Source organism: Meriones unguiculatus, chromosome 17 (genome assembly GCF_030254825.1).
Source record: "Meriones unguiculatus strain TT.TT164.6M chromosome 17, Bangor_MerUng_6.1, whole genome shotgun sequence".
In the NCBI taxonomy this organism is placed as follows: domain Eukaryota; kingdom Metazoa; phylum Chordata; class Mammalia; order Rodentia; family Muridae; genus Meriones; species Meriones unguiculatus.
In genome coordinates this window covers 9,807,893-9,830,941 of record NC_083364.1, presented here as the reverse complement: position 1 = coordinate 9,830,941, position 23,049 = coordinate 9,807,893, and the positions used below count along the sequence as shown (strand labels likewise).

Genomic DNA, 23,049 nt, shown 5'->3' with positions numbered 1-23,049 from the left:
TAATTCTGTTCTCAAGGATAGGTTGTAGTGTAACTAGAATATCCCACTTCTAGGTTCTTTCTTATTGTGTAAGTCAGATAATTTCCTAGAGTGCGATCCTCCTTGTGCAATACAAATGTAACATAGTATTTATCTGTTCCAGCAGCTAGGACCATTTTCAAAGACTACCTTGCTCTTCCTTTCATTTCTCCAAATCTTCAGTCCTGGCACTTTCTCCCCAGCTCCTGTTGTCTTTTTTTTTTTTTTTTTGCAGTGCAGTGAGGGGTGGAGAGGCACAGTGCTTCCAGGATGTTAAGATGGTGATGGGCGAAGAAAGCCATATGCCATGCCATATAGTATGTAGGCAAAGCAAAGATAAGCTGTCCTATCTATGCAAATGTGAAATGACCACTACTGGCAAAATGATAATTCATCTATCACCCCAAAAGTTCCCTGTGGCTCTCTGTAATCTCTTCTCTCTTCCTGTCGAGGTTCTATTGCTATAGTAATCATTATCTATACTTACAATCCACTAATTTGTATTTCCTAGAATTTTATGAAAATATTACCTGTCTTTTGTTACTTTAAAAAAAATCTACATTTTTTTTTATAAATGTACATAACATGGCACTTTTTATTTGGCTTCACTTACACTGCTGAGATCAATAGATACTTTATCATCAATTTATTCATTTTTTAAGTGCTAAGTAGGGCGTCATTACATGAATATACTGTTATTTATAGCTTATCTAATCAGATGTTGACCAGCATTTGGGTTGCTGGCAAGTTTTTCTATTTCAGATACCACTGTGTGAACATTCATGTGGAACTTATGTGTAATTTCTCTTAAGTAAACAACTAGTGTAGTAAGACTAGGAACTGGAGTTAGTAGATGTTTCACTTTATAAATCTACTTGCTCTCTATCCTTGTCAGCAAGTTTTGAGAGTGATTCTCTTAACTTTTAATTAGACCATACACGCACAGTGGCACCACATTATGGATCTGTGCATCAGGCCCAGGACTGCATGTATGCAGATACTCCACCACCATGCCACATCCTCAGACACCTGTCATTGTGATACTTTACTTTCAGCTTTCAAAAGATTCTTTACTATTTTTAATTATGTGTGTACGTATGTCTGTGCCATGAGGCATCCACTGCGCCTGGAGATGACTAAAGTCACCAGCAGCTGTAAGCTAACAAATGTTGGTGCTGGGAACTGACTTGGGTCTTTGCAAGAGAAACCCACACTTCTAACTGCTGAGCCATCTCTCCAGCCTCTAGTCTCTCCATTTCTCTTATATAAGTAAAGCTGAACACTTATACTTGTTTTTTTTTTTTTTTTCAAAACTATTTTTTTTGGCATAGTAATATGTGTATGCACAAAAGGTATGAGCATGTTCATCTGTGTGCAGTTACATGTGCATGTATGTAGAGGGAAGAGGTGGACACCTGATCTTAAGACAGGGTGTCTTAAGTCTTAAGACCCTGGTCTTGAGACTTAACAAGTCAGACTAGGCTGGCTGGCCACAGAGCTCAGGTACTCGGCACCAGAATTACAAGTGTGCATCAGCATGTACAGCTAGTAAAGGGAGGGTCAGACTCAAGATCTCATGCTCAAGCAGTAACAACTTTACTACTCTGCTACTTCCCCAGTCCCTCTTTTGGTAAGGTAAAGATAAAGATTTAGTCAATTTTTTTTGCTTACTTTTGCAACAGGCTTAATGTTTTCTTGTCTTTTCTTTTCTTTTTTTTTCCTTTCGTTCTTTTTTTCTTTTGTTTTCTCTGTGTAATAATAGCTCTGGCTATCCTGGAACTTGCTCAGCAGACCAGGCTAGCTTTGAACTCACAAAGATCCATCTCCCTGAGCCTCCAGCATGCTGGGATTAAAGACGTGCCACCATAACTGCCTGGCTGTTTAATGTTTTCTTAAAAGTAGGTTTTACTCTTTCGTGGTAGAAGAACATATATTCTTTTTATGATTTGAATGCTTCTAACTTTACTGAGAAAGGTTTTCTGACATGGAACATGGCCACATAGGTAACTGTTCTTCAAAGACACCCATCAGCTGGGGATCCCGAGTCCTTCAGATTCTTCCTATGGTGTGTCTGTTCTGTCCTCTGCATGTACAGCATCAATTTTGCAAGGACTTAGTTGTTTTATTATTTAATTTTGTCCAGGATCCCACAATCTCTTACTCCAGTGTTCAACTTCCATACCACACAGGTCAGAACACTAGAGGCGTACTCTACTCCTGTTGTTCCTTCTGTGGAAAACGTCCTGGTCTGAGCATTCCTTCCTTGCAGAGCTATGCTAGGTGCAGCAAGCCACTGCCTTTTATTTTTAGCTTTCCCTATCAAAACTAAGCTGGCATCAGTAGCACCCAAGTGAGCGGCAACAGAAAGCAGTCCTTCACAAAGGCCTATGAAAACAGGCATATGGAAACAGGCTTACTCTCTTTCTTACTATGGGGAAATCACCCATCCACAGCAGCCATTCAGCTCTGCAGCATCTAACAGTGCAGGGCTGTGGCTGTGGCAACTACAGCAAGCTCCTTCCTCATTTTTCTGTGTTCTTCACTTCCAGGCATCCAGAGCACACCAGATCAGAAACATACTGACCTAGACAAAAACCAGTCCTGTGGCTGGTACCAACAAGACAGGACAATAGAATGTGCCTCATCTGTCACTATCCTTCCTGGCAGAAATGCCTCAGTTTCACAAAGCAGTCTGAGTACAGCAGCCAACATGTTCCTCTGTTAACAGCTCTTAGACATCAGAACTAGCATGGTCCGTGTGAGGGAAAACACAGACATGCTGGCCATGTGTGGAGCTAAGAGGCTAAGCACACCGAAACCGGGGACGTTAAACGCACACTCTTTACTATCTCTCTTCAAGGAGGCACTCTGTGGTTACGTCCCTTTCAGCAGTAACTTTAAAGCACACTGTTGTCGTGCACATGGCGCAGGCACATGGCGCAGGCACGGTGTGGGCCATGGATGGAGTTTAGAGGCTGACACTGTGGAGGGTTAATTCTTTCTACTTTATGTGGCTTCCTGGGATCAAACTGGAAATGATGTAATGAGTCCTTTTCATACTGGTCAGGGCTTTAGTTATTCAGGTCTATGGATCTGGTCCTTCTGACTCCAATTTGACCAAGTGCTGGTACTTACGACTTAATCTTTTTAAACTTATAAGAGGTAGAGGAGCTCTGGCAATTAGCGAGGGTTGTAAGGCAGTGCAAAAATTCAAGAATGTGAACACATACTGGTGATCACTAACTCTGAAATCCTCAATTATGATCACATCATAAATATGAAAAAGAATGTGTCATATACATACCAAGTAATTACTAATCACAGAATAATCTGCAAATAAGTGTATTTTCTCTTTTTTCTTTTTCTTCCTTCCTTCTTTCTCTCTCTCCCTCCCCTCATTGTGTACCCAAAGCTGACTTAATAGTGATTCTCCTGTTTTGGCCTCTTGTCCAGGCAATACAGAGGTGTGTGCTACCTTCCACATCACACTTGCAATGAATTGCTAATTACTAGTTTTTTTACATTAACATTCTCTGTATTATACCCACGGACATTTACTCATTAAATTTAACACAATACAATTGACTGAAGAAAATACTACCTTTGAGAAGTCCAGAGTTATCGATGGGTCCAGGATAGACATTTTGATCTCCCATCTGGTATTTGTCCCAACTGTCAAAGCCAACATATTTTTTCCACTGTTTGAACCAGCGACTATCTACTAGATACCTGGAAAAGAAAAGATGCTGGTTAACTAAAACAACTACAAATATAAGAGCAACAATCTGCTTTTTATTCCATTTTCTATTAAAGAAAATGTCAACTTCAAAGGACTGAGATCAAGAGTAATTTGTAATTACAGCTGCACTGCACTTAGTGCTGGAAGAAAATACTTCATTTGTACAAAATATTCTCATTGTTAAATAAGTAGTTACTACTTGAGATCAAGCACTGACATAAAAATGAAAAAACAAACCAGGTGTGGTGGCACACGACTGTAATCCAAATACTTAGGGTATATAACCATGAGTTCGAGGCCAGCCTGGCCTACAAAGTGAGTCCAGGAGAGCCAAGGCTACACAGAGAAACAAACACAAACAAACAAACAAACAAACAAAAAACAACCCTCTGCATTCAAATAATAAGTCAAGGAAACTCTTACTAATTGAACAAAACAAAAAATTACAAGAATCAATAAAAATTTAAAGTATGTGATAAGATAGAAGCTAGAAGTATAAAAATGGCTCTTTACTAAAAACCTAATACAATCTGTATATCATATACGCTTTATTGGGTCTTTTTTGAAAGAAAGAAAATCCTGTTATATTATGAGTTTTAAAAGTTAATTATGTTAATTATAATCAAACAAAAACAATAGTTTATCACCAAGTTTTTCAACACTAATAGTTTGTACTGACTTCAAACAAGTTCATAAAATCTTCTGGGACATTAGTCTAGCATCTAAACAGGTTCCACTGCAAGAAAAATCAGCATAAAGGTTAATGAGGTGATTAAAACTGTGGAATGCAGATTTTCAGGGGATCACCATCCTAGCATTTTTGGGCTCAACACAGACAGCACTAGAGAAATAAAAACCCACACTTATGTCTGAAAATAGCTAAACCAAAGGCACTAACCGAACAAAACCTTCTAATTTTTAAAGAATATTCATGAGCAATTTCCTTCCCTAAAAGTGGCTATGAAGAACTCTGCAGTGTCTCAATCCCACTGTCAGTTACGCAACTCAAAGCCCTCACACTGGAGACTTTTTTTGAGGTAGTAATTCTTAAGCAAACCCACTTTCCAAAATTATACTTGATTTAAGTCACACAGCAAAATGTTTTGATCATATTTTTCCCATGAAAATATGATCCTCCCATATCCTCCCCACCTCCCTACCTAAATTCTTTTTTTAAAAGCCAATACATACATACATAAAAATAAAATCACTCAGTAAATTTTAGACTTTTCCTCCTTTACAATTTTTAATTAAGATACTAAAATATGTGACGTGCTTTCTCTGCAGTTAAATGCTCACTAAGAGACGTTTCCCCTATTTAATTCATCTACACATTTATCATTGTCCCAGTGTTTTAACTATCTTAGTGTGTAACTTACAGTGTATAGTTAAAACACTGTAGACTATCTAAGATAGTCTAAGATAGTCTACAGTGTTTTAACTATCTTAATTGTGATACTCTTTACAACATTTCCTTTTGTTATAATTGCCTGAACACAAATGGCTGTTTGTGTGGAAAAAGAATTTTAAATAAACTCATCAGCCCCCCCCCCCAAAAAAAAAGATTATGATTGGAACTGCACTGAACTTAATAGAATAATTTGGGAGAACTGTGGCTTTAGTTTTCTGATTCACAGAGATGGAGTATTTATCAACTACTCAGGTTCTAGTTAATATCTTTCAATAAATGTTAGCTTTTCTCTTTACAAGAATTCAAGTTAATATGTTAGAAGAAAAGACTTCATTCACACAAATACTCCACTGTCAAATAAGTAGTTTCTACCTGAGGTTGAGGACTGAAATACAATGAAGATCCCCTCAACACTTTATAAAAACATTCAAATGATAAAAACTGGAAAAAAAAAAAAAACCCTTGTCAATTGAGGAAAAACTGAAAAACATAGCGAACCTCAGCTTTTCTACTGGATCTTACTTTTCTGTCAGGTGGCACATGCTTGTACTCCCAGCATTCAGGAGACTCAAGCAGCAAGAATGTTAAGTCTGAGGTCAACCTGGAATTCCAAGCTAGCCATAAAGATACCACCATGCCATGTCAAACTAAACCAAACCAAAATTAATTTCCAAGCAATTGTTTCTATAGTTCTTGCTAGTTAGTGCAAAGAAATGATCAGTTTTATTATTTTTAAGTGATATATAGAAACCCTGCATATGTTTATGGGATATCATGTGATGTGTCATAGTGCAATGTTTATTTAAATCAGTATAAACATGCGTCCTTCATTTTACCATCTGTCTACAGTAAAAAGTGTCAACATGCTTCTTTCAGCTTTCTGAAGCATACAGTACAGGATCAGCATCTATAGCACTGCAGTGCAGCACCAGAGCTTACTGTGAACAATGTGCCCACTGCAAACATTCTACTCCCAAGGGCTAGGAGATCAACTCCTTCAGATTCCACATTTCAGTAATTTATGCTTTTTTGTTACCTGCCTTGTTTTACTGCAGATTACAGGATTCCCCCCCCCCTTTTTTTTAAAGGGAAGAATAGTATTCCACTGTATACTTGTACCTCATTTTTTTTTAAATCCAGTCATGGTTGACAATAAGACAGAAACTACAGGAAATATATATATTTAAAGCAATCTCCAATCCACCAGCTGTCAGATACTATTTTGTTGGAAATGTCATTTTTCCTTTTCCCTCAAATATACAAGCCAGTCTAACCTGGAACTCCTGGATCCTCCTGTGTCCACCGCCCGAGGACTGGGATTAGTGGCATATGCCACCACACACGAGACTCCTCTTGATTTTTTCAGTATAAAAAAAAGAATGTTGCTGCTGTAAATAATTCAATTTTCACCTCGTATCTCCATGTGGTGCAGGACTAAACTAGGGTAGAAGCGGAAAGGCACCTCTACGCTGCGAGACAAATCTTCATCGTGTATCTGGCTGGCTGAGCAGGCTAGCTGAGAGCTTCCAGGCCTGCCTGCCTCTGCCTCCCCTGCACTACCACCACAGCCAGCCATCAAGTTGTTTTTTTTTTTTTTTCTTTTTTAACAGAACTATCTAAGCTTTTACCATTTGATAAAATAATCTGCTATAGTTTTTGGTAATGTTAATGTGCTAGACAAACTACCTTCTATTTAATATGTTCTCATGCTATCATGATTGAATTAGGGTAACTTCTCATCTCTTTATTTCTAAGAAGCTAGTTTTTTGAGGATGAGGCATTTGGTAGTACTTGACAGTTTTTTGGGGAGATTACATTTGTTTTCTTAATTTTCTTAAATATTTTTTGGCTTTTACCTTTAAAAATGGAGACACAGACTCCTCAACCAGTTGTCTTAAATACCTTATAGCATTAAAAAACAGAAATGTGAACTTGAAATGCCATTAATACTACAATTTAAAATGTCCTACATTTTTAATGTAGAATTTATGGACCAGTATCAATTTTCTATATACTGATACTACAATATTTTCCTTTGGATATTCACTGCTTTCAACACTAGCTTCTCTCTAAATATTATATTTCTATGGTAGGTTGCATATCTTATTTACAGAATTATGTAGAAAAGTTTTAGAAACCTGAACATGCTAGAATGCAATTGTTATGTTAGGTGAATCATAACAACACAACAAAAAAATACCATCTTCTACCTATTAGGATGGCAGTTATTCAAAGAGTTGGAGAGGGCAGGGAAAAGATGGGGAAAAGTGGAACTCTTGAGATTTGGACAGGAATGTAAAATGGTTCTTGTCGTGGAACACAGTATGGAGGGTCCTCAAAATAATAATAAAAAAATACAGTCACCATATGTGATCCAGCAGCACACTTCGTGATCTACAATATCAAGATGCTGTATGTATTTATGTCTCTATCTATCCATCCATCCATCCTTTCTTGTTGCCTGCACCATGTTAAGACACAGAAACCTAAATGTGTACACACAGATGAACTGACAGAGACAAAGCAGCACACACACTGCAATATTCGGCTTGCAGTACGAAGGAATCCTGTTATATGTACTAAACACAGGTGAACTAGGAGGGCATTATGCTAAATACACAGTCATAAAGACAAATGCTGCAGCATCTATTCACAGAAGTGGAGCTTGGACAGTAGATGTCAGGGGATAAGAGCTGCTTATGCATGAGGACCAAGTTCAGATGGGCTGTGTGCTGCTCCTACAGTTACTAATACTGTACTGCAGGGCAGAGCTTATACCCAGGGTTCTTAACACAAGGCCATGAGATAGCCAAGTAGGTAGACATACACCGCCATGCCTGAATGCGGAGTTCAATCCCCGACATAGTGCAATAAAACCAGCCCTTCAGGTTGTTCTCTTACCTCCACATAAGTGCTGTCAGGTGCCCGCATAACATCCCCAAGTCAGTAATAAATGTAAAAAAAGGTTTATTAAAAAGCTCTTATCACAATATAGAAGTCATAGATGACTGTCCAATTTGAATACAATGCAAATTGCATTGTACACTTAATCAATATACTATATATAAAAAGGCAGAACAAGGGTGAAACAAGTGACATGCCTTTGGACCCAGAAAATGAATAGCATTTATATCTGGTGTTTTAGATGCCATGCCCTAACCTAACTTCTACTTGCAAGAGATACTGTGAAGAAAGAAAACTACCTGAAAACTACAGAAATGTCCAAGTACACACAGCTCAAACATCTACCTTAATTCACTGTGTGGCCTAAGCTACACTTCTCACATGCTTCTAAAATTTCCTGGTACCTGCTAGAAAATCCACCTTGCACCAATTCAAAGTAATACACAAGCTACAACACGTCTCAATTCCACCTGCAAGCAAATCTCATCTTTTACAAGAAAATTTCATATTTACTGTGGCATTTATGCATTTCTTAACCACTTAACATTAAAGCTGTCCTATCACTTTATCAGATAGTTGTGTCTGTACCAATTCTATATACGTCACGTGTTTGAATGTTGTACCCTAAACACAATTCTATGTATGTCTCATAATTTTTAAAAAATTGTATTATTTAATGTTTGTGACTATTTTGCCTGCATTTATGTCTGTGTGACACATGCATACAGTACCTAAGAAAGATGCCAGATCCACTGGACCTGGAGTTACAGATGTTTGTGAGCTGCCATGTGGCTACTAGGAATCAAACCTGGGTTCTCTAGAAGAGCAGCTAGTGCCCTTAACTGCTGCATCATTTCTCCAATCCTATTCCTGATAACTTTTACCTGATCTTTTGCTTAGCTAGGTGATTTATAGAACAAAAGCTGTGTTACAGCAGAGCTGGCATGAAGATTACAGATGAATGGAGACTTATATGAGGGGCTGGGAAGGCAGCTAAGTGATAATGGCCCTGCCTGATACATCCCTGAGTTTACCTGTGTGCTTGCATTGAACATGCATGCATGCACACACACACACCCACACAGGAGGGGGTCAGAAAGAGACACACACCAAATCACATGGAGCACACGAAGGCCAGAGAACAACTTTCAGGAATTGATTCTCCCCTTCCACTGTGGGATCCTGGGGCGGAGCTTAGGACATCAAGTTTGGGTATCAAGTGCCTTTAATGCTGAGCCATCCTGCAGGCACCGGAAACTTCTGTTTAACAAAAGACACCACGAAAGGATTGGATATAGATCAGGTAAGATATTTTATACTACATTTAACCAAGAAAGAGTTAAAAAAAAAACCTTAATAACTAGAACAGGAAATTAGAACGGTTTACACATTCAATAAGACAGATATTCAACATAGTAAGGGAAAAATGCAAATTAACACCACAAAGAAACACTTCATCATTTCAATGAAGCTGTGAACAAGCAGATATATACACATGCAGTATTAAAAAATTGAAAACTGTAAACTAAGAACTTTTATGCTGCTAGGAGGGGGTTTGCAGGGTAAGCAAGAACCCTAACTTGAGAAAATAACTTGATGATATGTATTAAAGATAAAGATGTATCATACAGCCATATACAGAGATTGTTAAATTCTACCCAACAAAGACTTTGCTCATAATTACAAAAATAAACTGGAAAGAATGTTAATGGCAGTATAACATGATGAAAAAGGGAAAAATATAATATTACATAAAAATCTAAACAAAACTACATGTAATGATATAAATCTCAAAACTAGTTATGAAAAAAGACCACAAAAGGATACTTTCCATATAACATATATATGCACACATAGTAAAATCCTATAAAAATGTAAGACACGCTACAGAACCTGTTTCCTAGGTCAATGGATGCATAGTAAAGTATGTAGGCGATTATAAACTTCAGAATGGTGGCACATTTAGCTAGGGGGAAGAAGATCAGGGGACAGGTGAGTCACCTGTGCCTGTAAGAGGCATCACACAGTGCTCTGCTCCATGTTCTCCAGACAGCTCTGTCCTAAGTCATGAGGTTAGTAGACAACTTTAATCTATGCTTCACAAAAAGCTACAAGTGTGATTTCCTTCCCAGCTTCCTTCTTCCTGTTTGTAGACAATGTAACTCTTTAAATTCAACTATTACAGCTTCTGTGCTTTCCGTCTAACACACTCCTGTCTCCATGGTATGCAAACAGCTTCTTTCTCCTTCTGGGCTTTTCCAACCAGCATATAAACAGAGGTTTCTCTTCCCTACTCACATTCCCATTCCTGCCTCTTCTTACTTTCCTGACACGGCTTTACCATCGATCTTCAGTCTCTATTTACTCAGCTTTCACTTTGTCTCCACCTCGTATGGAAGGTCGGTCTTCCTATGCCAACCCCAGCTTCGTACAGTCAACAGACCACTAAACAAATGGGTCACAACTTTACAGATCTGCCAACCCTGTAAGAGCTAAATTTATCACTGATTATTTTTGGTGATGGGGGTGCAAATGCTGTTTTCTAGCCTGTTCCTACCTGGGAGAAACCAGTGTCACAAAGCTATTCTGTGCACATCATCACTGCATGTCCTCCTGGGATATTTACTGTAATTCACATCCACATACAGGGCTAGCTTTCAGTTCTTATTTCCAATTAACAGGCCATACAACTAGAATTTTCCATAGAAACCTCAACCCCAAGTCACCAATCTTCTTCACCTCTACATTTACTATTTTTATTATCCTTCAAATAAAATATTTCCAGTGACTTAATTTCCTAAGCTAGAAGTCTAGCTCCATAACATGTACCTGGCAACCAAACACCCCAGGATAATTCCAGCCAGGACAACTTGCAGCTCTACTCTCTCATCAGCTACCTGCTTACATGCCTCAGCACTTCCCTCGCATTTACTCACACAAACCACTGCAATAGCCTTGAGTTCCCTCACTGCTTCAGACGGTTCTTACTTCTGTATTATGTACTGAGGGTGGGGTATGATGGGAACTACTGCGCACATATGGAAGTCAGAGAACACCTGTGACAGCTGGCTCTCGCCTTCCCTCACCAGGGTCCCAGGACAACTAAGGTTGTCAGCTGTGCTGCATAGCTCCCAAACTTGCTGAGCCAGCCTACTGGCCCTGTTGCAAGACTTTCAAAGAGCAAAATCATGAGATCACTCCACTTTACTTTTTTTTTTTTTTTAAGACAAGTTCTCATGTACTCCAGCTTGCCTTAAACTTTCTGTGTATCCAAGAGTATCTCTGAACCTCTAATCCTCCTGCCTCCACATCCTTTAAGGTAAGGGTGCAGCCCCATGCCAGGCTTATACAGTTCTGGCCCTGATTCTGATTATGCTCTACCAACTGGTTTATAGCTTTAGCCCAATCGTTTAGAAAGTCCTAATAGGTACATTACAGACTATATAGCTGCATGCTTACATGCAATTCACACACAGTGTCTTCACATTTACTTTTTTTTCTCTTCTTTTCATATAATTGAAGGAGAAATTAACATTGTTCTAAGGATATATGCTTCATTGGATTAGGCTATGATTTCTATTATTATTTTATATGCTAAGTTTATTATTATATATTAACTTGTAAGAGAAACTATTTGTGAAGAGAAATAGGATTTAAAAATAAGATTATACCTGAAAGTAATTAAGCAGGAACCTTTATCTGAAAGTTGTGAAGCATAAATATATATAAATAAAAATGACTAAGCACACATCCACTACTGCTCTAGTTTCCTAAATCTTCCTTCTGGGGCATCCCCATATTTCTCATGACCTCTGCTATACTTGGAACTACTGCTAAATCATTTATTGGCCCCTATAAAGCGTTCTTAAATTCACTTCTGAATATGTATAAAAATGGTAGAAATAAACTGAAACTCTCAAGTCTTACCTCCACATACTCCCACAAAAACAAAGCTGAGGGTTTTGCTGTTTTTGCTGCAGTGTTATTGTATTTAACGACTACCTTAAAACTGACTGAATTCCAGAGAATGACTGTCCAGACTGCAACACTAGATTGTCTTTTTTGCTGACTTGTGTACATGTGGCAGTTGAACAACAACTTGCTGGAGCTGGTTGTCTCCTTCAACCAAGGAGGCCTGAGAGTCAAACTTAGGTCATTCTTAAAATACTCTTAAAAACAAACTCTTATGAAGCATTTCAGATGCATTTGATCCTTCCACAGTATCTTCAGGTTTGTGCACAAGTGTGTATGCAGAGCATCTAGCACTTTATTATAAATCAAGCTTTTGTTTTTTTGTTTTTTGTAAATATCACTAGAACTCAGACTTCCAGAGTTTGATTAAAACCAACTACAACTCTACAGTGTTTTCAAGTGGCCTGGTTCACTGCCTCTTTATTTTCAGATTTCAGGTATTTTTAATCTATTTTCTGCTCTGCATCTTAACTCCATCAGTTAGAAAGAACTAATTTGTATGACCCATTTTTAAGCCTAAGCTAAGACAAATAAGGAATCCAAGAAGGAGGACAAGTATGATTGTTCTTAAATTTTCTGACCAGAAGAAGGTAAATACACACTCACTGATACCTCAAATGTGAAGGTACAACTAAAGTAATCCCACAACTCTACCTGACATGTAAGTTTGGATAAGCACATGAGAAGCAAGGAAGAAACAACAGTTAATATAATGTTTGACCCTTACTAAATTGTCTGATCTAACTTTGTATAGTAACATTTTTCTACTGGAAAAAGAACTAAGGACAAAGGAAAGTAAAAAAAGGGAAGGATTTAAAAAAGGAAAAATAGTAAGAAACATTAGAAGAGCAAACAAAAATCCTTACAACCAACCTCTCTTTAAAAATTATTTCATATATACAGGTACACATTAGAGTTCTGAGGCTAATAATCATCCATGCATATACCTATCAAATCAAGTGAAGAAAAATCATTACCAACAGCCCTTTCTGGACTACTCTCTTTGTACACTCTTGCCTAAATTTAGCATTTATTATTTCAAAAATGTTTTTTTAAACATAACTGTATTTCCAAACCCAATATATAGTCAATTGAATGTTTTCAAGGTTTAAGTGTGGATAACTGCTTCTTCACTAGAGAAATTAGTGTGGGCTAAGCGTTCATGCAAGATGCCATACAATTCCCAGCTGCTGTTGTAGTATGGTTCTACCTTATCAGATTAAAAAAAAATGGAAAAAAAAAGTTGGATGCCAGCATACCTATCTTCGTTTTCTATTTTATCCCGTCCATCCATCCATCCATCCATCCATCCATCCATTTATCCATCATCCATCCTTCCTTCACCACTCTGTATGTGGGGATGCATGCACATACAGTGCTTATGTGCTAGTTCTCTCTCTACCTTGTGGGTCCTGAGACTTAAACTTAGGTCACTAGGCTTGCCTGCAAACCTCCTTCCCTGTTCAGCCATCTCCCTGGCCCTTATATAGGTTACTTAAACAGTAAGCAGTGTTTTTACCTTTAGGTTATTAAGGTTAAGTCAGGAAAGACATCTGTGGGCAAAAGCTGTACAACATTCACTATGTGAATATTGTCAGTTATCTCTAAGAAATACAGGGGAGGAGATAATCTGACAACAAGATTATTAATAACAATAAGGTGTGGTGAAATACTGATATTTATTTAAAATATTGCATCATTTCAGTATATCATATTTAAGCAAGCAAGCCAAAACAACTAAAACAAAGTTGCTGGCGGAGTTTGGGCAGAAACGGGAAGTGACTGCTAATTATATGGAGTTTCTTCTGGAATGAAGAAACCATTCTAAAGTTGATAATGATGTGCATACAGTGCTGCACAGAGAATTGTACACTTTTAGTGGGACTATTGTGTAGTACATAAATTATGTCAAACAAAGCTGTTTTCACGTTTTTAAAAATCAGAGTCTGGAGGGATTACTCATCTAATTGATTAAGAAATGCCTTTAGAGGGATCAATTTTGAGTTCTTAAAATAAGTGAACATCAAGAATCAAGAAAAGGGGCAAGATGGCCCAACAGTTACAGGTGTTTTCTGCCAAACCTGATTATTTGAGTTTGATCCCTAGGACCTATAACAACAGACTCCAGCAAGTTGTCCTCTGATCTCCACATTTGTACCCTGACACACATGCCACCCCCTTACATAATAAACAAGTGTGATGGAATTTTAGAAAAGAATCAGGAAGATGCCCTTGAAATAAACGAAATGTAACACAAAGCCCAGTAATAAATGGCAAAACCCACTTGCATCAAGAAGCTGTAAGACACAGACTGTGCAGACAGAAAGCTCTACAGGTTCCCACATGGGTAACAGCTGGAAATGGTGTTTAATTAGTATGACCAAGCCGGCACCTCTTGATTTCAATTACCCACTCTTAAGGAGTCGGTCTGAGAATGGCACTCACAGAAAGGCAGGACAGCTACAACCTTCTGGGGGCTAGACCGTCAGAACTCCTCCTCTACTAACAACACATGACTTCAGTGTCTCTACCTACAAAATGAACACTACTTACTACACACATGTAAGAAAACTCTTAATATGTTGTAAACCACAGCTACAGGTTTATGTCTCCTTAGAATGAGAAAATTCAATAAATTTATTCAATATGGATATGATTCTCTACCATTATCAAAGATAAGCCTCTTGACTAACCTGTCACTTTGTTAAAATGCAAAACAGAACTAAGTAATAGAAAAAGAAATCCAAACTGTCAAATAAATTATCTTTTGCCAAAATAAAAGACCCTGTTCTCCTTTTCATGCAAGTAATTAACTTTGTCTTGAATATCCCCAGGCTTTGATATAACCATCTCTATACTTTAAAATAGCCTTGGGGTTGTCTGTGAGTCTTTGGGGATTTTTTTCACCCACATTTTTGTGGGTACTTCTGCTAAACAATTTCCAACAGCAGTGGAGAATCATCACTCTAGAACCTGGGTCTGTCAAGCTGGTAGAGGGTAGAAGGGGGAGTAAGTATTCTCAGCTCTGTTGCTGGAGAAGAGCAAGCAGTCCAATATTCTCCTTTTTCCTGGAAAGCTATGGGACAGCCCCGGGAGGCTGGGGAGATGGCTCACGTGGTGTAAAGACTTGTGTGCTCATCAGCAGTGGAGGGAGAGACAGAAGAATCCCTGGAAGCACAGGGGCTGGCCAGCCTGGTATGAGATGAGATGAGCAACCCATTTTCAGGTGGAAGGCAAGGACCAACAGCCAAGGCTGTTCTTCCACCTCCATGTGCACGCATGGCATGCACAGGCCTGAATTCATTCTTGTGAATAAAAAAATAAACAAATAAACCCAAGTAAGTCTTAAGTAATCTTAAAACCAGAAGCCATTACAAACAGTAATCAAACACAAATTATAAATTCCTAAAGAGGTTTTCTACCTTATATCACAATCTGAGTTCATTTTCAAAGAGCAATTCTTGATCCCTTTCTTACATACTGTAATGTGTTAAAAACTGAGACAGTTCATTACTAGTCTTATTTGAGGTTTCTTTAGTAGTGATTTTTTTGTTTGTCTGTTTGAACTAGATGGTAAAATTTGAGGATTTAGTCATCTCCCCATCTGAACACCTCATAAGAAAGTCTAGAGAAGTAACTTCAGGGGAATAAATAAGACATAGATTGTGAATTAAATGGTAACCCAGAGAATGAAAACAGAAAGGACAAGCTGAAATGACACTATGAAGGGAAAACAAATGAAACAAACAAACAAACAAAACTTCCTAGCGACTTGAAATCTTCTACATGAGAACTCAGAAAAAAGAATAGCCACTGTCTGGATTATATCCAACTAGTGACAGCATCAAATTATTAATACTAAAGACAAAGTGATTATTACCTATGATTTCAGAATTATAACCAGGTATTTACACAATCTCAGAAAGCCACAGATCAGAGTTAAGGGCATGTACTTTATTAAGGCACACATGTAAGGACTGGGCAAGTCAATAAATGGTATTATCATGTGAACCACTGGCAAGCCATTAACTCCTCTCAAATTCCTTACCTAGAGGACAGAAATATAAACACATTTTCTGGTACTTATTTTAAGGATCGATTAAGATGTTTACATTCAGCCTTTATCAACTGTTTTCAAAAAGCCCCTTTTATTTCTCTGTCCATAAGCCCAATAGTTTTAGATTTATCTTCCAATAATAAAACTAACATGGCTAATAATAAAGTGATTCTCTAGGCAAGAAAAGAATCATTTTAAATTTGTAATGAAACAGACATATGCAGTGACGAAGACAACACAACTGACTATTCAGCAGCTGTGGGGCCATGTGGCCTGTCAGATCTTTAGACTACTCACGAGGGGTCAACATGGTTATGCCTACACTTTCCATTCTCTTAAAAATGTTTTTGACTTGACAAATACACATAAACTATATGTGTTTTTAAATGTTAGGCTGTTCATAAGAACTTCATGTGTATGTAGCTATAAAAAATGCTTTTAAAATACGGATACAATAATAAAACACAAGACCTTACTACCATGCTTGTTATGGTATCTCTATAAAAAGTGAGAATGGGCCTTATTACCTTTAATATAAATTTCTGATTAATGATCATTAAATTTCAAAAGCCTGTATCAATAATGATCATCGATAATTATGTCTCAGGAGTTTTCAACCAAAATGACAATTGCTCTATATATTCAGTTATTTATTTGCCTGTCAATGTCCAGAATCAGGATTCTAAGATTTCCTAAATACTCCATCACATATAAACGGAACAACCACAAGAGACAAGTGTAGCATAAAATGCAAGAATTCTGTTGCTAAATATAAAATTGGCTTTCTCTAAAAAGGAAGTCTTTTTTTCTCCTTAAAGTAGAACTATTTTAAATGAATCTTTAAAACTAAAAGGCAGTTTAGTACCATGCTTTAAGGGCGTGAACCTAAGATCCAAATTACTTACAGTCGAATTCAAGTGTTGTGTGAAGGTCTGAGTCTAGGGTCCCTATTTTGTCCAATGTGAGTAACAGCAGCAGTTCCCTGAATCTTACCAATTGAGTAGTTAAGTCAACATAGACTTGCAGCAGCAGCTGGGCACTTACATATTTTGAAAAGTAAAACTGTAGGCAATGGCTTCACAAGCTAATATTTTCTTAGTATACTAATACAAGCAAGAATAATACTGTTGCCAGGCAGTAGTGGTACATGCCTTTAATCACAGTGCTCGGGAGACAGAGGCAGGCGGATCTCAGCCTGGTCAACAAAGTGAGTTGGGACAGCCCAGACTGTTATACAGAAAAGCTGTGTCTTGAAAAACCAAAAAAGGAGAAAAGAAAAGAAGGAGGAGGAGGAGGAGGACGACGACGACGAAGATGCTGATGATGACAACTGCATATTTTTGAGACTGCCACGAAATAAATCACTGGATACCTCTAGCTCTTGTCAATAAGGATTCACTAAGCCCTGATTCACTAAGAAGCTTGCACTCAGGAGTAAAGGAAGTATACTTGTTCCTCTATTTTAAGCATCTAAAATAAGAATATGCTTTAATGGAACTACTCTCCATTTTAATTTTTGCTAATATGCTGGTTTTTAAAAGTTTTGCTTTCTATTTCCATTTCCTAAAAGTGATACAATATATGCCCCACTTGGTAGCAAACAACCTTCTTCTGTAAGTACATACTTTGGAATTTATGTCAATTTATTTAGTAACTGAGCACATTTCTTTTAGTGACTGTCAGATTAACTTATTGGAGTGAAAGTTCCATAAACATAAATCAAAGTCTCCCAGGTTCCTAGGTAAGACAGAAGGACTGAGGGGACACCTAGACACTGAAAGCAGTATCTCTGTCCAAACATCCTTGAGCAGATTCTTTGGAACTGCCCTGAAACAAAAATATAGACATGCCAAATGACTAAACACAAAGTAAGGTTACTCTCCAAAAGTACCTCAAATCTATAAGACTTACTAGGGGTTGTATAAATGCAACAAGCAACACAACTAATTTGGTTAACTACAACATTATTATTAAACACAGCAAAAAAATGACTGCAAATGACTGGCACATACAATTTAGTAAAACTTGAAAATTATTTTGATCATTTATCGTTACACATCTATTCATAACAAGTCTATTTAGAAAAAACAAATCTCCAAAAGGAACATTTTAGAACCTGTAACGATCTCTGTACTTCATTCAGCTACCATCCTTGGGCTCCTAAGCTTGAACACGTAACGAAGCACTCTTCTTTCAGTCTTACCGGGAACCCCCACCACGTGTATCTTACAGGTGTCTGTAATGCATTCTAAGCTAAGCTTTACTTTCTTAATTCTTTTTCTGCATTTTTAAAATTCTAATTTAACTTTGCTGATGATTTTCCAAATGTCTTGTCAGAACAGAAACAGAAATTAACATGTATTATGAGACAAGTGTTTTATTCCTTACGTAGATGAGTGTTACTTTGCTACCTCAATTGTTTTACAGGTATAACTCTTGTAACAATGTTAATTTATTTCTTACTACAAATCTAAAACGGATTATAAAGGTTTCTCTTCATCTCAGATTGTGGAATCAATCTGTGGTAAAAATCACTTACTTGACAAATAAACAGAAATGGGTAATCATGCAGAATGAAATCTGTTTATCTGTCTAGGTATTTGAGATAGTTACTACTATAACAAACTCCCATAGGCAAAGTGCTCAAGAGTTAATTGGTGAAATTTAACACATCTGACAATAATTTTTAAAAAATCTATACTAAGATTTCAAGAATACGGCAAACCTGCTTTTTTCTTAGTAGGTCAATCAGCAATCAGTTTTTCAGAGATGATCATATACACATGCCAAGGGAATGTTCATTTGCCTGCAGCCAGCTTTAAAATGGCAGGATTTGCCTAAATAACCCGTAAAAGGTAATCACAATTCTGAAAGGTTTTTAAAGTATTTAAGAGAAAACTTAATTTTCAAACAAGCCTTAAATTATCATTAAATGTCCCTACTAACTTAGAACTCATAAGCGTGATATCAAATCGTACTTTCCAAATTATTCTTCATAAGACTCTCAACCAAACTTTGGTTTCAAACTTTTGGTTTCTTTGGGGGAGGGGCAGGTTTAATCTCCCAATTTACAAGTGAACTGACTCATGAATCAAAATAGTTTGTACAAATTCCTAATGTCATGTTGTGCCTACATTTATCATTTACACCAGTGGTACTGAGCCTGTGGCAGTGACACCTAGGCAGTTACAGAGCTACTCTGCTACCAGGGTCACCAAGACCACCGGAAAACACAGATATTTATAATTCATAACAGTAGTAAAATTAAAGTTATGGAGTAGCAATGAAAAAAATTTTATGGTTATGGTTACCACAGCATGAGGAACTGTTGTAAAGGGTCACAGCATTAGGAAGGGTGAGAAACACTGATTTACACAAAAATGAAAATTAGCAGGAAGGTAAAACTCGTACATCCAGCTGCTGCCTATAAACTGGCCATCAGTTTCCTGCCTGAAATTAAAGCATTGTCATGACTCAAATATGAACTTAACTTCTACGTCTTAACATGGCTTACAGTAACCGTGTCAAGAAAAATATACTCATTTAAAAAGTATCCCATTATCAAAAGCTTAATGTCTACACTACACATATTTCTTAAACCACACTTAAGCGTCAACACCAACTATATAGGGTATTACTCAGCCCACAAAACATTAAAGAGAAAAGTATCTACATTTTAAATAGATTTCTATTTTATAGATAGCCATACTTGTTTGTATGAAGTAATGAATGAGTAGTTTTTTAAAATGTTCTTCAAAATACAAGAGAGAGAACAAGCCTGAATTTATCTTTAAGACTCCACAGGCCAAGTAAAACATAGGTGGTCTGGGGAATGCCCAATTTCTCCTCAGTAATAAACATGGTAGGAAAAACAGCCTTACAAACTACGATCAAAGTACTTAAATTCAGGTCTCTGGGCTATCGCCTATTGCATTTGTCTGGGATTAATGGCAGAAATAAAAAGATTTCATGAATATCAGGTATTTCAGAACGTTTAACTGAATCAGTATAGAATAAATACAATAAAATTGTTACCGTCCATTTAACAGACAGAGAAACGGAGGTGCAACGGATTAGATGAATTTGCTTCAAAGTCACACTGCAACCTGAGAGGTAGAACTGTGAAATAAATCAGGTCTAAGTCTCTTTCCACTACGCCATGCTGGAGTATCTGAATAGTCACTTGGGAAGCTACAGATCACCGGTGTGGCGGCAGAGGGAAGGGAAAGTGACTTAAAAAAAAAACAAACAAACAGGGTCCTTACCCTAAAACAGTACTTCCCCTTTACATTACAATTCCACGTATTTAAGTTATTCTGCGAGTAAACTGCTTTGGCTGACAAGTATTAAAATTTCTACACGCTTCCTCTAGGATGAGAGTACAGTTCGTCCTCTGGCATTTTACAAGTTTGGGTATTAGCACGCTTCTCCGGCTTCAAGTGGAGTTATCTACTTTTTGCAGGCCTACGTTATCCTTCAGCCCGGAGGGAAGGGCTGCACTGCTAAACAGAAACGCTACCGGCTTCGGTCGAGCCCGGAGCAAGGCGCAGGACCACGTGGTGTGTCTCCTCAACCCAAGGTCCCTACCGGGCCCCCTCCTTCCGACAAGGAAGTGGAGGTTAGGGGCTTCGTTTAAGCGGAGCTCTGGCACTGGCCACCTGTGCGGTTACCCGCCGCGAGCATCCCGACGCCCCGAGTCCCGGGAGCCTGCAAGAATCACCATAATGGGGAACTTGGGCGCCGACCGGGACCCAAAGGCACGGCCGGGGCGGCGCGGCGAGCGCGGCCGGACCGGGATCTGTCAAAACCGGCGGCAGACCACGCCGACCGGCTGCACCCTCCTCCGGGAAGGCCCGAGGTGGGAGCGGCTCCGCGGGAGGGAGGAGGACCGGGGAGCCGGGACCGCGGCCGCCGCTTCCGCGCGGCTCGGGGCGCCGCCGCACGCCGCGAGCCCCGGCCCTCCGCGCCGGTCCAACCTTTGCCCCCGAATCTGCTGCCCGCGCGGCCGCCGCCGGACCTGTCCGCACCTGTCACCAGCCGGGGACCGCGGCCCGCGGCTCCCGCCCGGCGCCCCGCCCGCCTGGGCCGCCCCGGCGCCCGCGACCCCGTCCCCTACCAGGTGTCCCCTTTCCGGAGCGAGGTTTTGAGCAGCGTCACGATGTCAGAACGCTGGGTGTCCAGGTCCGCCGCTCCGCCTTCCGCCATCTTCTCCCACTAGCGGCAGCGGAGGCGGCAGCGACGGCGGCGGCACGCCCCGGAGCATTGTGGGAATGGCGTCCTCAGCCCCGCCCCGCCCCGCCGCCAGGTCCGTACCAAATGGGACCCGAGGGCGGGGGCGCGGGGGGCGTGGTCGGCGGGGGGAGGAGCGCGGGGCGCGCGCATGCGCGCTGCCGCCGGTCCCCGCGCGCCGGGCAGCCCGGCGTGGCCGCCGCCGCCCCGGTCCGTGCGTTTGCTCGGTGCCCCCACCCCGGGCGCGGCGCTGTCCCTTCCCGGCTCTGCTGTGGTCGGACTCTTCTCGCCCTGCCTGCCGCCCCTGCTCTAGCCGCAGCGGCCTCCAAGCCCGTCTCCGCGGGTTCGGTCCCGCGGGAGGGCGGGGCCGGCTGAGACGCGCGGGGAGCGCGCCGTTGGGTGACTTGGGGCTTTTGCTTTGCAGCCGCAGAGCCCAAGCCCACCGAGTGGTGACACAAAGACCGCTGTGAAACCAAGGGTCTGGACGCGCTGCCCTTGCGAGGTTCTCCCAGTCCTGTTCTTGCTGTGGGTAGGGACCGCTCATCCCTCTTCACAGGCTGTTCGTGACGCCTCCTGGCGCGCGCGGACACACACGCAGCTGCAGTGCAAAACATGTCCCAGTTTCTAGGTGAACAGGCGGTATTGAATAAGGCCAGGTACTAAGGGGAATTTAAAAACGTGGGAGAAGCCTCGTCGGTGTCAAATTAGCACGTCCCTCGATTAATTTTCACGGTGTATACTCCTGGAATTTGACTTGATAGGACAAGCTGCATTCGAAGCCAACGATTACAAACGGGGTCGGGGGTGGGGAGGCTGAGCCTCTTAAAAATCAAATGCCAAGGTCACAGGACAACTGGAAATTAGAGATTATTGCCCAGGTTCCAAGTCCCAAGTACTCATTACCTCCATGAAAGACTTAATCCAGATATGAACTCTGTAAGAGCTAAAACAGTTCTTTTTTATAATTTGTTTTTCTGTGGGTGCATATGAGTTTTAATTTCTATACTTGTGTCTAGTACCATTCCATATCAAATATAAAGAGACAAATGTTTAAAAATTAATTGTGGCAAAACTGTTGTTTCCAAGAATGAGGATTGCCACCCCAGGAGAGGTTAGGTTAAAAGATGGGCAGTGGTCTGCCCGACTTTAATGCCTCCTAGTTTATTTGGTGGGAATGCAGTAAAGATGGGTGTGGCTACAGTAGCAAGAAGTGTTGACCCCTTCCAAGGGAACGTAGTGCTATGCTGATAAGTTCTTGTCAGCATGACAGAAACTAAAGTCATTTGGGAAGAGGGGACCCTTAAGGAACTGCCTTGTTGAGGGGTGTATAGGCAAGTCAGTGGGGCATTTTCTTGCTTACATTTCTGTGGGAAGCCCTCTGTGAGCAGGTGGTCCGAGTCGTGTAAGAAAACAAGCTGAACAAGCCATAAAAAACAAACCCATAAACCACAGTCCTTGTTGGTCTCTACTTCAGTTTCTGTCTCTAAGTTCCTGTCTTGAACTTCTGATTTGACTCCCACCCGCAGCCCCTCATGGTTGAAGCTACCCCAAACCCTTTCCTCCTCAAGTCGCTTTTGGTCAGAATGTTTGGCCACAGCAGTGGAGAGCAAACTAGGAAAAGTGTATACTGGTGGCATACTTTGGATGAGTCAGTATTGTGATTGCTGGTTTCTGCACAGTACTCTTTTGCATCACTTCAACCACAACTGTCTAAAAGTA

The 23,049-nt window shown here is 39.8% G+C and overlaps 1 protein-coding gene across 3 annotated transcripts in view; it reads right to left on the bottom strand.

Annotated features, from left to right (window-relative positions):
- Positions 1-21,416, bottom strand: part of Usp15 (ubiquitin specific peptidase 15) — a 97,756-nt gene extending 76,340 nt beyond the window's left edge. For 2 of the 3 annotated variants that reach the window (XM_060370997.1, XM_060370998.1), the window contains exons 1-2: positions 21,218-21,416; positions 3,620-3,747 (exon numbers count right to left, since the gene is read on the bottom strand). In XM_060370997.1, the coding sequence (XP_060226980.1) occupies positions 3,620-3,747; positions 21,218-21,306 (217 nt within the window). In that variant the 5' untranslated portion in view covers positions 21,307-21,416. Of the gene's footprint in view, positions 1-3,619; positions 3,748-9,182; positions 9,333-21,217 lie in introns of all 3 variants that reach the window. The other variant, XM_060370999.1, reaches the window with a different exon arrangement.
- Between the last annotated feature and the right edge of the window lie 1,633 nt (positions 21,417-23,049).